This window comes from Mustela erminea, chromosome 16 (assembly GCF_009829155.1).
Source record: "Mustela erminea isolate mMusErm1 chromosome 16, mMusErm1.Pri, whole genome shotgun sequence".
NCBI lineage: Eukaryota > Metazoa > Chordata > Mammalia > Carnivora > Mustelidae > Mustela > Mustela erminea.
Window position 1 is genome coordinate 69,828,817 of NC_045629.1, and position 17,133 is coordinate 69,845,949.

At 43.2% G+C, this 17,133-nt stretch overlaps 1 protein-coding gene across 2 annotated transcripts in view; it reads right to left on the reverse strand.

Annotated features, from left to right (window-relative positions):
• Positions 1 to 768: 768 nt before the first annotated feature.
• WASHC5 (WASH complex subunit 5) overlaps positions 769 to 17,133 on the reverse strand; it is a 59,428-nt gene continuing 43,063 nt past the window's right edge. The window contains exons 22-29 of one of the 2 annotated variants that reach the window (XM_032315661.1): positions 16,682 to 16,784; positions 16,516 to 16,595; positions 13,191 to 13,294; positions 12,279 to 12,408; positions 10,943 to 11,039; positions 7,563 to 7,716; positions 4,434 to 4,521; positions 769 to 1,174 (exon numbers count right to left, since the gene is read on the reverse strand). In XM_032315661.1, coding sequence (XP_032171552.1) covers positions 1,118 to 1,174; positions 4,434 to 4,521; positions 7,563 to 7,716; positions 10,943 to 11,039; positions 12,279 to 12,408; positions 13,191 to 13,294; positions 16,516 to 16,595; positions 16,682 to 16,784 — 813 coding nt within the window. In that variant the 3' untranslated portion in view covers positions 769 to 1,117. Of the gene's footprint in view, positions 1,175 to 4,433; positions 4,522 to 7,562; positions 7,717 to 10,942; positions 11,040 to 12,278; positions 12,409 to 13,190; positions 13,295 to 14,538; positions 14,752 to 16,515; positions 16,596 to 16,681; positions 16,785 to 17,133 lie in introns of those variants that run through there. The other variant, XM_032315662.1, reaches the window with a different exon arrangement.

Genomic DNA, 17,133 nt, shown 5'->3' on the forward strand with positions numbered 1-17,133 from the left:
TCACCTTGTCAGTTGTCTTCATTGAGAATTGGTCACTAGCCAAATCGCTCGTGGTGTCAGTCACATACATCATTTGCCTCATTTTAGCAGCATACGGTGGACCCATTCGCTCGGTTCTGTGAAAGTCCCCTCTGGTTTATCCCATACTTTTCTAGTTAAAATCTCACTGTCAGATCAGGCCCTTTTAGCAGATGGCTTTCTTTGGGGGCCATTTTCACATAGAACCAAATATCTCACTTCATGCAGTTACTGATTACAAATGGAATACAGCAAGGTATTTTTGAGATGTGACTGTAGGATGGCCATGGACTGACTGGCTAAGTTCTCATGTACCGTACCAGCGTCCCGGTGCACGACAATTCCAAACTCCGTACGTGCAGGGCAACAATTCACTTATAAAATGCTGTGCTCAGCCTCCAATAGGCTGGACCACTGGGCTGGGGCTTAGGTTGCTGAGGAAGGGAGGATGGAAGAAGCAGGTGAAGCTGGGGAGACCTACAGAAGGAATACTGAGAACCCCCCAGGGTCTCTGATTGGAAGAGGACAATGAGCCTCAGACACCAAGAAATTTCCATGGTATGTGGTCCACTGATTGCATGGTCTCTGTGTTTGCTACTGGTCCAGCTCTTACCACACGCCTGCCGGCCTGTTGTGGGTATATCCAAGGGACCGACCCAACATACCTCTTACCTTCTGAAAGATTTTTTTTTTTTTTTTAACAGGATGAATATACAACTTTGTAATCACAGGCAGAATGAGAACTTTGGGTACTGGCAATACTATTTTACTGAAAATCCAGAGTTGAACAAATAGTTCTTTAGAACATAAAACTAAATGAATTTATATGTAACAATGACATTCACCATTTATAAGAGGCAGTACAAAACCGTGTTCTGCTTCTCCATGATACAAATTGCATATAATACCATGATTTGAACAATATTTATATTAACTAGCGCCATGAGATACATCTTACTTGGAATATCTGATGTTTCCCACAATTAAGGGGGAAAAGGCAGTTCTATGAGCAGCTGAGTTTCTTCGCTTCTAAATTCCTTTTAGTAATGGGAAGATTTAAGGACAACCCTTTCACTGAAGAAGCAGATGCCAAAAAAGTTTACAGTACTGTTCTGAATTCATCAAAAATGAAATTAGGCACGTGAGCTTCAGCAACCTAAAACCATGAAACAGAAACGTTAAATTACTCATAGTGTTATAACTCAGAAGTTCACAATTTTCCACATGAAAGTCAAATGAAAACATGCTTTGGAGCAAGGGGAATCAGGGGAGCGCTGGATTCACAGAGGTGGACCGCTCCTTGAAATTGCTGGCTTCTGTTTCCACTGTTCCTCACCCCGGGGTCTAACTTCTTGGCACTGCTATCTGAGGGAATGCTGTACAACGCTCCCTGCCTGCTCCTTGGTTCTCAGAGGCACTTGGATCTGCTAGGAATGCAAAGGCCTCTGGGAAGTACGAAGGGGTCATCTTGGGTCAACTTACAATTCACTGATGACCCACCCGGAGAAGGACAGCATGTCACAAGTGACAGGCCAGAGAGGGAAGAGGAGGAAAGGCCTGAAAAGCATGCATTCCTTAACTCTTCTTAGGGGAACCACTGAGAGGGGTGGAGGAGGTGAATGGGTAGAATGTAGAGCCAGGTGACCTCCAACTCCTAGAAATGGGTATTTTTTAAAAGCAGTGTTTGTTTTTTCTGATTATAAAGGTATCACCTGCTACTTAGAGGAAATTTAGCAAACAGATGAATGTAAAAAATCATCTCTCATCTTAACCCCTTAGACAAAACTAAACCCGGTAACTGTTCTATAATGAATCCCTCTAATTTACAAATACATGTGCGTGTATGTGCACAAACACATTCAAAATTAGGATCACATAATCTTGTGTCCTTTACCTCTGCTAAATCTTAATGAACATCCTTGCACACACATCTTTGTGAACTTTTGCACATATATCCAGCAGATAAATCCCAGGCAGTTGAATTGCTGGGACCAGGTGAGTATATGACAAGTTTTTTTTTTTTTAAATAAAGCCAAACTGCCCTCCTATAGGATAAACAATTTACACCGCCATTGACAGTACTGAGAAGTCCTATTTCTCCAAAGCCTTCCATGCAGTGGGAGCCCAGCATTTAACTTTTTATCAATTGGAGTAAAAAACTGGGTTGGTGGAAACAGTAATTTTACTTTTATTTTGATTTGTGACTCTTGAATTAAGGTCAAACATTTTTACAAATACTATTTGTATTTCTTTTCCTGAAAACTGCCTGTTACTATCCCTTGCCCATTTCTGTTTTTGTTTTCTATTGGATTGGTTATCTCTTTCTTATTCATCTAGAAGAATATCAAGAAAACCAGTCATTTGTTAATATTTTCCATTTTTTTTTTAAATTAAGAGACATTTAACAGAATTGTGTCATTACATTCAGCATTCATAAGAGATCAGATCTCTAAATTTTTATGGTTTCCTCCTTTGTTGTTTATCTAGAAATTTCTGAGAACTCATACATATTTGTATAAAATTTCTGAATTTATTGGTTCCATTTTCCAAATGATCTATAATTTACTTTGATACATGAAAGATGGGAATAGACTAAGTGGCTAATTTTTAACCAAATATTGAACTGTGCCAGCAATGTTGACTAAAATATTCCCTTTCTCCCCTTATTAGAGATGCTACTTTTCCTCAGGTACAACTGTATACACTTGGATTTGTTTATAGACTACATATTCTGATCTACCAATCCATCTATTGGGTTTCATACCAGTACCACACTATTGATTTTTGTAGTTCTACAGTATTTTTACATACTTGGTATGTTCTAATATTTTCTTTTAAAAAAATTCTACTTTTGGGCTGAGGTCTAGAAAATTAAAAAAAAATCTCCCCCCCCCCAGGTAAAAAAATTATCTGGGATTTTGGTTGGAGCCACAATAAACCTAGAATCTAATAAGAACTACTATTTGAGTTTCCTCATTCAGAGATGGACTTCGAATTTTTAGTTTTTTCTAAACCGTTATTTTTTTTTAAACTGCCCTTCTTATAGAGGTTATAACTCCTGCCTATTTGTTAATTCTGCAAGTGGAATATTTTTCACATCCTATTTTTGAATTGGTTATTACTGTATCTACCTTGTACATTATCTAATCAGTTTTGTAAGCTTATTATTTTAATAGTTTTCCGCATGATTCTAGTGGGGATTCCAGGAAGACAATTACATCCTCAATAAATAATACAAATTTCTTTCTTTCTTTATGCATTTTAAAATGCTCACTTCTTGGGACCCCTGGGTGGCTCCGTTGGTTAAGCAGCTGCCTTCAGCTCAGGTCATGATCCCAGCATCGTGGGATCGAGTCCCACATCCGGCTGCTTGCTCGGCAGGGAGTCTGCTTCTCCCTCTGCCTCTGCCTACCACTCTGTTTGCCCGTGCATGCGCTCTCTCTATCTCTCTCTCTCATAAATAAATAAATCTTAAAAAAAAAAAAAAATGCTCACTTCTTATTTTACTGCCTTGAGCCTGAACGACAAAAGTAGCAGCCAGAGTCAGTATGGCCATATTACTCTCATAGCGCGGACTTTAATGGGAATGGTGTTAGCTTCACTACTAAGTATGCTGTTGCTAGTTAATTTTTAAAAAGTAGTCTTTTGCTTTTGTTATTTAAAAAAAAAGGGGGGGGGTCTTTGATCCCTAACCCACTAACTTTTAAAAATCAGAATGGCTTTTCAGAATCTACCCAAAGTCTTATTTTTAGTATCACGCTCTGCCCTTCAAGCGGAAACTTACCAAAGTGGAATTACTAGTGAGACAGGAAAAGGAAAGAATATCTTAGAGGGTAAAACAAAGCCATTTTTGGACACTCTGGCCAAATATTTTAGTTGCGGTGTGATCGTAACCAAATTTGCTGTGGGACCCAGGTGTTCGGGGACAGGAATCAACCAACCACAAAACTATTTCCCTGCCCCGGCCTCTTCAGGACTTGCCTTCGGGACTGCCCACCTGAGCGGCTCCGGAACCGGAACCAGAACCGGAACCGGAGGCCCGACTGGAACTGGGTGCGCTGCTGACAAGACACAGGCGTGGAGGAACGGGGAAGTGCTGTGCGAGGCGCGCTGGCGTCGCGCGCTGCGCGGCGAAGGAAGCGCCCTCACAACCGGAACCAGAACCGGAACCGGAAGCCCGACTGGAACTGGGTGCGCTGCTGACAAGACACGGGCTAGAGGAGTGGGGAAGTGCTGTGCAAGGCGCGCTGGCGTCGCGCGCTGCGTAGCGAAGGAAGCGCCCTCACAGCCTTGGGTCAGAGCAGGAGCGCTGGGCAGCCCAACGCGGGCTAGTGGGGCGCCCTCCGCTGAGTCTGGGGCCACCCTAACGCCATCTTTCCACAGCAAGGGCTTTAATGTCTTGTTGCGGTGCTTACCCTCCTCGGCAGCTTTGTGTACCGGACGTAATCCTCCAGGAACAGAAGGGCGCCCACGACGTCCGCAGGTATTTCAGGGATCTTCTGGCTGCAACGGAGAACACTCTGGATCAGTTCACGGCCTCGCACAGGGCAGGGTAAGTCCGCTCGCTCCTTCACGCGCTTTCTCAACACTTCCGCCCTTGCTAATGAGAGGAGGGTTCTCCTGTGTAAAACCTGGGCAGTTACAGTGCCTGAGCGCCAAGGGCAAACAGAGGTTAGTAATTAAGAGAAGAGCCAGGCCTGTCCGACTGGGGTTTCCCCTCAAGGCTCTGTTGGGCCTTTCAACACAACCTACCAGAAGCACGAACGCCAGCTCCCAAACTGGCAGACGAGGACTTAAACCTTGTTACTGTAGCCTCTAAATCCAACGACAGACTAGTCAAGTCAAAGGGGAAGCCAGTCTCTGAACCCCCTCTTGATCTCCAGAACACGACCTAGAGGATAAGGTCTGTGCCGACTGGTTCCCGTGGGCCTCCAAACGTGGCGCCCGGGGGCTGGCCAGCCACCTCCCCCTCACCCCCTCAGCCCTCCACGATTCATCTTCATCGGCCCGCAGGTCCCTGAACAGGCCACACCTTCCCACCCCACTGGTCTCTGCTGCTCCAGTTTTCTCTGTCCGTGTACTTGAAAGTAAACTTCTAGGCCCTCTTCCAGTTCCAGCCTGGGTTCTGCCCTCTTTGGAAGTCCTCCCTCCTCCCTGACTCCTCTGGGCACTTAGGCTTTCATCATACTTAGTATCTGCCCCCAAGACTCCTCTAACATTTTCAGTTGTTTGTGTGCGGGCTTCCTTGAGGGCCTGGGTCCTGTCTTTATCTGTTTCCAGCATCTGTGACTGTAGCGGCAGCTACTCTGTATTGGAAGGTGTCAAACACATACAGCATCTAGTAACTTTCTCTGTGGGATCCTCCTTGTTCATTGATAAAACCACTGTGTTGCCAAGCACTGTTCTGGGGCAGGGAATGCAGCAAAGGCTGTGACAGTCTTGTGGAGCTCACATTCTTTCTGCACATCGAAAGAACTTTAGGTCTTAAAATTATTTCCAATTTAGGGACAGACTGGCATCTTCTGATTAACATAGGATTTCATGAAACTGGATTACCTATGTATTTCCCTGATGATTTTTTGCTCTTGAAAAGAAGGCTGAAGAGTGATTACACCTGGAAAAGTTGCCACAGCTCTGTACCTTTCAGTGTGTGGCCAGGGCTGTGTCTATACTTGCTCTGCTCATGGTGAGGGAAGGGCCTTTGTGCATCCCAGGTTCCTTATCTCACTTCCCTTAGCCAGATGAGAAACCCAGAGCCGCAGCAACACCTGCCTCCTGAGAACCTCTCTCAGGGTCTCCAGAAACATGCTGCGCCACAGCCACACTTTGTAACAGTCATCAGTGAGGAACAACCAGTCTGAAGGACTTCCCAATTCTTGACAGATGGGGCGCTATGAGCTGGGGTGGAAGGTGTGGAGGTTTCTTCCCAATTCCCCTTTACGGACTTGAACTTGGTCCTTGGCTCCCTCTCCATGGTCTGGAGCCCCGACGCAGCATTAGGTTTCTAGGTGCCTCCCGTATTCCTTTGCAACCGACCTCATTTTGTCATCACGACAATCTCATCTCAGACTTCCCTATCCTTCCGAACTACCTTCTGTGTTTCAGTTATTAAAAAGTGTGCTGTTTGAAGCAAGTCTCACCATCTACCCTAGAAAACATCCAGCATGTGTTTGTTGTTCAGTCTGTTAACTAAGATGGGGAAGAACTCTACTGACTGAGGCTCTTGCGGAAAAGATGTCAGGATTTAAAAAGAATGCAAGGTCACTATGAGCCAGGTGTATCCAACAGATGTCAAGAACCTGGTACTACAATTTTAGCTGCCCTGCACTCCACTGGGGGCCCGGGCAGTCCTCTCAAGAGGTTGACTGTTTTTGGAATCTCAGTACAAGCTTGGAAGCCACAGAAAATGTAGAGAAGAGGGTCGATAGCCAACTGGAACCCCCAGAAGAGGTCACAGACACGGTGAGCGGTTACAGCGTGGTGAATAGGAATAGGAACGGGTAGAAGCAGCTTACCTAAAGGAAAAGGACTTAAGGCAGCAGCCTGATGTCCACAATGTGGGGTGAAGCAAGGGAAGGAGATTGCATTTATTCTAATTTCAGAGTGTAGAGGAAGGCACAACGAGTGACAATTCAGAGACAGGATGAAATTCTCCACACATCACAATCAGTGAGTTTCTGGGGCCAGGCCCACAGCCACATGCATCCAGCGTTGCCTTGAGAAGCGATGGTGCCTCACTAGTGGCCGGATCCCAGCAGAGGTTGGAGGACTCCTGCCAGGGATGTCTGGGCACTGATTCACGCCCTGGGTGGAAGGTTAACTAAATGGCCTCTGAAATCATGTCTGATGAGGACTTCTTTGTAAGGTCCCATTAGTTTTTAAGTTAAACTGACCAAAGTGACCAAGCGGTAGTCTTCCTGACTCTGGATGTGCAACATGCCCGAGGAATTTATTTAGGTGCCTGCCTGCCTTTAGGGTAACTGAGGAGGCTCAGGACCCAGCGTCTCATGCAAATAACTTTTTTTTCTCTATCTCAGAAAAGCCACATTTTGGCGGGGTAGGCTGAGAAAAAAGGTTTATGAACCTTGTATCCGACAGGAACTTACGTGTGATTTCTGTTCCCTCCTACACTGCCACCGTGGGCTGTGCCCAGGCTCTGACATGGATGTGCTCCCTGACTCCCACTGAAGGGTATGAGACCATCCCAAGCCAGTGCCCCAGCTGGACAGCTTGGGCTCCCTGAGCTCTGAGCACAGTGCCCAGGACAGCAAAGGAACAGGCCCGCACTGTCTTCCCCATGGGGGTCGCTAATCCTGGTCATGACTTGCTCATTCTTGCCAAATCACTGTGGAGTGCACTGAGGGGGCTTCCCCAGCAGGGTGACATAGAATGGGTGCACCTTTGGTTCCTGCCAACAAGGTGTGCCCTGACTTGCTTTGCACAGCAGGGTAAGCAGTGAATTTCCATCTGCACGAGGGAGGTAATGAGAGGAATTTGGAATGCAAGGTCCCCGGCCCCCTCTGTAACATTAATTCCTTTGGTACCTTGTGCACTGCTCCACTGTGGAGCGGATAAACTGGCCGATCAGCGCCAGGAACTGTTCAGTGTACCGGGAGTGAAACTGCTTTAGCAGGGTGAGCAGTCCCAGGACAAGGGGCGGCCAGTCCACGGGGTCGGCAGGCTTCCGGCAGACCATTCCTGCAAGGAGCGACAAAGGAGGAATTAGACCATTAAGCAGAGTGCTTGCCTTTGGTGATGTTCATTCAGTGGCCATGTCTGTGATCATCAAAGTGTTTGGGGACCGCACCACTGCCAGCAGATGACTATCTGGAGAGAATGACAACTCTGGACTCATTTGAATTGGGCCTGGGGTCGGTAGGGGCTTCTGGTGGTCTGATGCAACATAGTAACAATGGTGATGGCGACTGATTTTTATAATCACCATCACTGTCTATTTTGGGTAATACGTGCCATTGTAGGAAAGTTGAAAGTTATAAATGAAGGTAAATGAGAAGGTGAATGTTACCTATAAGCATCTTCTGTTAGTGGCAGCATAGTTGTGTTAGATGTGAACCACTCTCTTAAATGAAAGCAGTTTAAATCTTGGATAACATAACTAAGAAGTATCTTTAAACACTATGTTGAACGTTATACAATAAAAGATCTGCAGGAGCCTAGACACTAGAAAGAAGGAAATGTGGGAGTGAGTGAGCACCAAAACTGGTTTTTGCACTAAGAATTTCTTCCCCAATCTGGAGACCTTGGCCTTCTTCCCAGATGGCTACAAGGGTCCAGGAGCTAGAGCTTAGACTCTTAGAGGGGAAACACAATACTGAAAAAGAACAAAGTTAGAAGACTTACATCCCCTGATTTCAAGACTTATTATAAAGTTATAGTAATCAAGGCAGTCTTAGCATAGGATAAAGAGATCAATGGAACAGAAGAGAAAATCCAGAAATAATCCCACCCTTATATGAACAATTGAATTTCCAGAGATACACCAACGATTTAATGGAGAATGAGGAATCTTTTCAATAAACGGTGCTGAAACTGGATATCCTTACAGTGTACATAGAAAGTAATTTTAAATGGACCACAGATCTCAGTGTAAGAGCTAAGACCACAAAGCTTCTAGGAAACAAAACAAAACAAAACATAGAAGACTATCTTCATGACCTTAGGGTTAGTCAAAGATTTCTTAGGATACAGGAAGGACAATTATAAAGGAAAACTGGATAAATCAGATACTATTAGTATTGAACATTTCTGCTCATTAAAGTCACCAGCAAGAAAATGAACAGGTAAACCAGAGTCTGTGAGAAAAACTCAGTACCTAATAAAGAATTTGTATGCATGACATATAAATAACTCTTACAACTCAGTGATTAAAAAAAAAAAAAAAGCTATTAACCTAATTTAAAAACAGGAAAAAGACTTGAACAGACACTTAAAGATAGAAAGAATGCCCAAAAAGCACATGAAAAAGTGCTCAGTACCATGAATCATTAGGGGAAGGTAAATGAAAACTATGAGATACCACATACCACCATTAGAACAGTTAAAATTGAAGACTAACATTGCCAAATGCTTCTGGGATGTAAAATGTATAATACTTTGGAGAAGGCATTAGGCCAGACAGGCTTTCAGATCCTGCATCTGGATTCTTGTGAAGACTGGGCCATCCCTTACTTAAACCAGAGATGCCCAAACAAGTTATCCTGATTTCCCTAACCTGGGTCTTGGCAACTCTGAATTTACTCAATGCCCAGTGTACCAGACAATGATGGTAATCAGAACATGGAGAAATAACCCTTTCCAGGTGGACAGCAGCAGCGATGCTTACAAAAGCTTCCTTCCTCTCTGGATGTGGCCCACGGAGGTTGTGCCTTGAAGACAGCCCAAGGCAGGCAGGCATTTCTTAGATCAGTCTTGAGAGCGACACACAGCAAGGTTACATATGTGTTTTCTGGGTCTCCAAACACCCTGACGTTTCTTCCTATTCCTACTTTTCATTATTTTGCCTCTCAGATTAACACAATCTAATTCATGAAAAGAACTGTTGTCAGATATAGGAACATCTCTAAAACATGAAGGGGTTTATTTGTTTTGTTTAAAGATCTGGAATTCGATGGAATAGTGAAATGCTTCCTATGAGCAGCTACGAATGGGACCAGTGAACAAATAGTCTTTGATGAAGACAAGATTATCTTCATGCACTGACAGTCCATCATTATAAAGGGTCACGTATTCTTGTTTAGTTCTAACACAGAGACAACAGTGGGACAACACGACTCTTGAGATAAACTCCTAAGTCCACCCTGGGGTGGTTCTTTAGGTTGATTTTGACCAATATACAGAAAAGGACTTAACATCAGGGCAGCGCTTGTTCTGGTGCCATGTAATGTATTAGGTATTTTTAAAAATCCAGTTGGCCTGAGAGGTTGAGTAACTTGGCCAAAGTCACACAGGTGAGTGCTGGTGGAGCCAGAATCCGGACTCACGTTCGTCCCTCAGTCCCACCAGCAGTATTACCGGGGGCCACTGTGCTCCGCAATTCTGCGGCGGGGGCATGTCCTTATGGGAGCTGTGTCTGGAATCAAGGAGTATTTCTGAATGAGAGAATAAAAACCTTATAGCCATTCCACATCTTTATCCTTAAAAAGTTTATGGAATAGGAAGGGGAAATAGCTCAAGGAAGAAATTCATTTTGAAATTGCTGGTTAAGAAGTAGCACATTTACAGGAAAGCGCTATGATACTTTTAAAGTAAATTAAACTTGACAGTGGATTTGACAAAGCTCAACTGTGATACAAAGTTTGGAGGCAGAAGACGGACCTAGGAAACTCTTAGAAAAGTGTTTATAAAAATAGTCAAAGTGATCAATGGCAAAAAAATATTTGAGGCTCTATGACTGCACAGGACAAACAAACTGAAAGACTTCGGTAGATTGTTTGTACCAAAGAGTTTCACACGTCATCACAGGTATAGACCTCGTAAAGTACTGGGGGTATGCCTGTGTCAATCTTGCCTTCACTGTACTGTTACTTTTCATACCACAGCTCCTGCTATGCGGGAGGCACACGGCACCCCTGAGAATGGGACGGTAACCAAAGGAAGTTTCTCTCACACCACCATCAGCTGCCTAAACATTAATGAGAGAAGCAAAGATCCCATACCTTTTACAAGTTGGTTAATTAATCTTTGGAAGTTAAGGGTGGACTACATTTGGTTAACGGTAAATCCACTGTCTACACCTCACGAAGGGACATTTCACAGGCTCAAAGTTGTGCATTTTATCAGCATGCCTCTGACTAAGGAAAGATCTCATCGGTGACATGGCATTCTCCATACAAAGAGCTGGTTTGTGAGGTATTAATCCATTATTGTGTTACGGTGACTTCTTGTAAGGAATGCCATACAGTACCTAGGTTTTTGTTGTACTGAAGTTTTGGCAACTGTGCGATCAAAAATAGGAAGTTGACAACTGGAAAGTAGGGTAAGCGCTTTGTTGTGATGTATATCTGGAAAGAGAAAGGTAAGAAAAATTGATGGCTTCTTCTCAAGGCACAATACTGCAGAACCCATGTTCAAACGGAAAGCTTCCATTTTCTTTCATTTTGCTCTTCAAGCTACCGAAAACAGGGATGGTTCCCCTGAACTGCTGCCTGCAGAGTCTGATGTAACACCACTGATCCCTGCAAACATAAATACCTATATAAAAATGAGCCCTTCTGGGAAAGAAACAATTTTGTCTGGAGATGAGCAGTTACTTTCCCCTCAGATCCTCTTCATGTCATTCCTAAAGGGAGAGGGAAAAGGGTGATGAGTGAGGATGGGACATGTCACGGAGCAGTCTCCTTGCTTGCTCGGTGCACACAGTATGGTCTGGGCATACCCAGCCACCTCCTTCCCTCCCTCCCTCAGCTCCCTGGGAGGCTTGGCTCTAGTTGGACAGCCTGCCTCCAGTGCTGGCCCATGTGGAGCCCTGGGGAAGTCATCAGGCTCTGAGCCTCGAGTTCCTCACCCGACGATGGCCCATTTCATGGGGCTGCTGAGATGACGGGACACCACCCACAGTCGGGACTATCAGGGCTTCACACAAGGTGAGGACTCATAAATTGTTAGCTGCTGATTAGGTTCACAAGCTTTTGTCCAAAACCCAGGGGATCATACAAATTTCCTATTTTACGGGTTTTAGAAAGGTCATATGGGGTCCAGGGTCATCAAAGTCATCAGTATTTCTGCATCAAAACATGAATATTCATAGAAGTACAAACAGCTTTATGTCAGTTTGGGACAAGTTTTGCCACCATGTAAGATCTGGCACAAACTTGGTGAAAACCTTTCAGCTCACAGAGGTTTTTGGAAGTCAGACTTGCAGAAGACAGTCTGTGGCCCCCGATTATGGCTGTGATTACTGTCAGCCACGAGGGAAGCATCTTTGGGCCCCAAGAATCCATGCCATCCCTTAGCAGCTGTTCAAATAAGAAACCCCAGACAAACCCCAAACTGATTTCCTATAATAAGAGTATCTAACTTTTTAAGGAACCGTGGCAAACATGGTATCACCCGATTCCCATGGCCTGCATCAGGGAGGAAAAGCATGATTATCCTATCACTCGTGGGAAATGAACTCAGGAAGGGAGGGGGCTTTGAACCCAGGCTCTCCCAATATTTTAGCAAGTGATCTGCTCTCTGGGCCAGATCTCCTTGGGGACCATCCATCTCCCGCCACTCCACTCCATACTTGAGTCATTGACCTTATTCAATGGGTTGTGGATGCCAGCTGCCTCCAGGTAGGCTGTGATCTCGTATAAGAGTGTGTTGTCTTCTTTGGGGTAAGGGAGTGAAGGGTCCTGATAATGGGCTTCAATATCTGCCAGGAGAGCCCTATGTGAAGAAAAACAAAACAACACAGAACAGGGATAAACGTTAGAGATGAACACAATTCATACAACAGTTAACACAGGTATGATGTGATCTTTCCAGGCCTTGGTTTCATTTGTAAAATGAGGGCTTGATCCTCCTACTTCTTAATTTCCATACCCGTGATTGGTTGTTCAGTGGTAAATGTGATCTAGAATTACTTTATCTTTTGTAGTTAACCCAAATCGAATGCTTTTGCTGTTCCAGTTTTTATGAATTGATGGAAAGGTTTTCAATACCTGCTTTGTTAAAAGCACTGACTTATTGACTGGCAAGAAGAGATTACTTATTTTAAAGTAGAGACTGGGAGCCCATTGCTGGGGAGGTGGAGGATATGACTGTACTTCGGGACGTGTGCCCATAGCCAATCCTGGTAATTAGCACGCTTCAGACAGCCCTCCGGATGATCAGTGACTCAGTCCTACAGAAATCCAGGTGTGGATTTTGGTAATAATTGCTTTCTTAATCTGTACAAGTCTTCTAGCACGATGTCTGATGTGTATTAAGTGATAACTAAGTGTTGACTAAATAAATGAATTAATCAGTAATAGAGCAAGACCAAGGGACAAGATTGAGGAAAGAGGCTTATAAAGTCAGATTTGATTATCCCTGGGACAGCAGGCTCTGAATTCAGACAGCCATCTTACCCGAAGAGAGTAAAAGGGTAAGTACTGAAGAAATTGGGGTGCTAATCGATAATGAACAATCCAGGCCCCTGGATGGCTGTTTTGAATGCAGGCACTTACTTATTGAGATTCTCCAGAGCGGCTGCCAGATGTTTGGAGTCAAACCGACAAGAATAATTGAGTTCATTGGCAATCTGTTGTCTCAGAATCTGCATCTGCCCCACCTGGGAATGAGCAAGAGGAAGAAGAGGTAGAACACACAGAGCTTCCAGGTAACAGTGAGGAGGCAAACGCGAAGATGACAATTTTTTACTGGAAGGATCACAGTGTTCTACAGGAAAATCTAAGGATTTCCTGGACTGGCTCCATGGCTAAGACCAGCATCATTCCTGACGGAGCACAAGGATCATCTGGATAGACTCCTTTATGCCAACCTCAAGTATCTCTGAAGTCTAATATTTTACAAAGTCACATTAATGGTCAGTTATTCACAGGTTAAAGGTATCTGTTCTGAAGCTCTATTTATGATCTTTTGAAATAAGTTCTCCAAGCTTAGTAGCTGCTAATGAGAAGCCCTACTTCCTTCATTTGTCCTAAGCTGAACTTTCTTGAGTCCCAAAAGATGCCATATCACTCTGTTACTCTAAAATTTGGTGGATATATGCCTATCCACATCACCCAGAATTGCAGAGCATATAACCTGGGTTATAAAATAAACTATAAAATCTTCCAAAAGGCCCTTCTAACAATGATAACCCCTCATCCAAGGGTTCCTAAACTTGTTCTGGTACCTTGGACCTCTTTGGGAATCTGGTGAAGCCTATCAGCACTGTCTCAGAATAATTCTTTTCAGTGTGCAAAATAGGGGTGCCTGGCTGGCTCAGTACAGCATGTGACTCTTGACCTTGGAGTTATAAATTTCAGCCCTACACTGGGTGTAGAGATTACTTAAAAATAAAATCTTTAAAATAAAATAAATGTACAGAATAAAAACATGTAGGATAACAATGGAAGTCAGCTGTATGTCAGCATGGCAGATTAAGCACTTCATTTCCAAGTAGTGATGAGCATAAATGATATCTGGAGATGTCTATAACCCCTGTTCAGTGATAGGAAACTATCTTTGGGTCAGGTCTGGGGCAGAGTTCAGATTGTTCCAACAAGTTCAATTTGTTGGCATCATAAAGTCAAAAGTAAATTTTTTGTGCTCGTAAATTTCTTTTCTATCTAGGAAAGCTGTCCCCAAAAGATTAGCAAGAGGGAGAGGAGGAAGCAGAGGGAGGACTGTTTTATGATGCTCCCAAGTGAGGGAGAAATGACACAGTGGCTGAGAGCAGAGAAAAGTTAAGAAAAAAGAGAACGGCCTTCTCTAAGAGCAAAGAAAAGATCATATTTAGATAAATGGAGCCTTTAACAGTTAAAAGTGTTAAATGACCTCAGATGTGTTACTTTTGACCACTATTGTTACTAGGTTATTATTCTTTTACATGAAGGAAATAAAATCCAGAAAGTGCTCTAAGAAATCTTTTATTAATAGAAAAATATTATTATTCAAAAATTGGAATAGGGCAAGGCCAAGAAGATAGTGGGTTACTTCAGGCCACTCAATAATGTTCTTCCAACCTTTTGTCTGGCCCATGTGCTTCTTGCTTAATTCTAGATACTCTATGTCCAGGAGTCCCTCGAAAGGAAGCAGAGATATGGGCAGTTTAACCTAACTTGTTCTTCTTTAAAGCATATTCAGTCTCCATGACCAACTTTTCTCTTTTGTGCTCACTTACTCCAGGCCATTAATAAGATTCTGGAGGCTGAGCAGCCTGGGAGGTGATGTACTCATTCTACCTATTTGCCTTTCTAGAGAGATCTTTGGACTGTTGGTCTTTCTCCATTTCTCTGGAATCACACTGCCTAGCGCAGCAGCCACAGTCACATGTGGCTCTTTAAATGTAAACTGATTAAAGTGAATAAAAGTTAAAATTCACTTTCTCACTCCCACAAGTCACATCTTAAATGCTCAATAACTACATGCGGCTAGTGGTTACCAACAGGCAGTGCAGAATATTTCCATCACTGTTCCACATTAGCCAAAGACAAAGAGACAAATCTGTCCTTGAGGGCTTTATGTAAAGATCACTGACTTAGACAAACAGTTGGTTATTACTGAATTACCAGCAATTACAACTCAGAAATCTATGAGAGCCACTGGGGAACCTCTTTGAAGCATCCCTGTAATCTCCCTCAGCCTCCCACAGACCTGCGACTCAGCCCTGCCCAACCTCATGTCATTCTCCACTCTTCCTACAGAGGGCTTCCCAGCAATTAGAAATTTAGCCTCAGTTAAAGCTCTCAGTATCTGGAAATCATGTGGCTAAATCATGTGGCTAAGGGAGTGTCAGACATCTGTAACAAGAGGATATCCTGCAGAGTCAAAGGCTCTGTGTGTTACCCACTCTAAGTTCCCAAATTAAAAAAGAAAAAAAAAAAGAAATTCACTGCAATTATGGGAAAGAGACTGTGAATTTGGCTAAGACAGCATCAGTACCATCTCAATGAACAACCAATATAATTGGGAACAAGAGAATGGAACCGCCCCAAATTCCCACAGCAGCCTAAATTTTTCCTGTGGTAGGTAAGGCTTTTAACTGTGAATTGGTTTTCCACCAGAAAACCTACTCTTTCCTACTAGACTAAGTGGGCTTTCTGCAGAGGCAGCGAGTGTTTCTTTTAAGTCTGTGTCTCACAGCAAGGGATGATGCTGCACACTTAATGACTGTTCAGTAAAGCAGTGCTGAATATCTTGGATCATCATGTGATGAGAGGAAGACACACAGAAGACACAGAGGATCCCCAGAGCTGACACTATAGCGTGAAGACAGGAAAGCAGATGAGCAAATTCTAAAGTAACTTAGATTTCCATCCAACAAGTTAATCTCATTTCACTTTCTTACTCATTTATAAAGACAACAGTGTTCTATTCATGGTGTAGCGATAACTTACATCCCAGAGAATTTGGCTTTCTAACATCTGTGCAGACCCAAGAGGGGAGAAAGACAAATGTCCTGTTCTAGCACCTACTTGGAGATCAGAGCTGTACACTCACAGAGCAGCTCATTATATAAACTTGTTACATCAGGATGGAGCACATTGAGGAAGGAAGATTTCCATTTCTTCGTGTGAAAGCACTTCTTGCCCGAAGTCATTTAAAAACAAAACAAAATGGTTCTCTTTGGTAAAAGGAGAATGACAGGCCAATCAATGAAAAACCACAGTCAGGAACAGTTCCAGAATGTTCCAGATGATAAAGGACAACTAATTTAGAAATAACGATACACTGAAGTGTTATATGTTTGCTTTGATGACAAGTGTGGCTTTCTTTGAGTAACAGAGTTTAAAAAAAATAATAATTAAAAAAATATGGTATTGATTTCACCCTCTCTCAACATACCTTCATGATAGCCTCAAGATAAGATGTCCAAATCTTCTGTGTTTTGGCAATGGCGGAAAAATAAATTTTATTCGAATTTGCTGAAAAGTTAAAATATAATTTTCTGTTTAGTAAAAATGGAAAAGCTAGCGTTACCTCTGTCTCAGGCCCCTTTCAGAACACTTACCTACTATGCTTTTCAGGGGGCTCACAGCATTCATGAGGGTTTTCAAAGTATCCTGTACAGTTCTGTCTTTCAAGATAATTTTCTGAAACATACTGAGGAAATTCTAAAACAAGAAGACATGCAAGGAACTAAATAATAATGAATATAAGTATAAATATAAATAAATATAATGAATACGGTGAATAATACTTCAGTTAACTAAAGTGCTGTACAGGACACAGCCTGGCCTAAGTCACAGAACACTATAAAGGATGACAGGAAGGCAGCAACTTCCGGTTCCTGTTAGAAACATCCCCTGCTTGGAAGAGTTGCTGGTTCTGAAGAGAGTCTCAACTTCCTCACATGAAACTCCCCAGACCAGTCTACACATAAAGATACTGTGCTGGCCAAAGAAATTCTAGTTTATGCTCAGTTCTTATGTGCCTAAAAAGAAGCATGCATGTGTGTCTGGT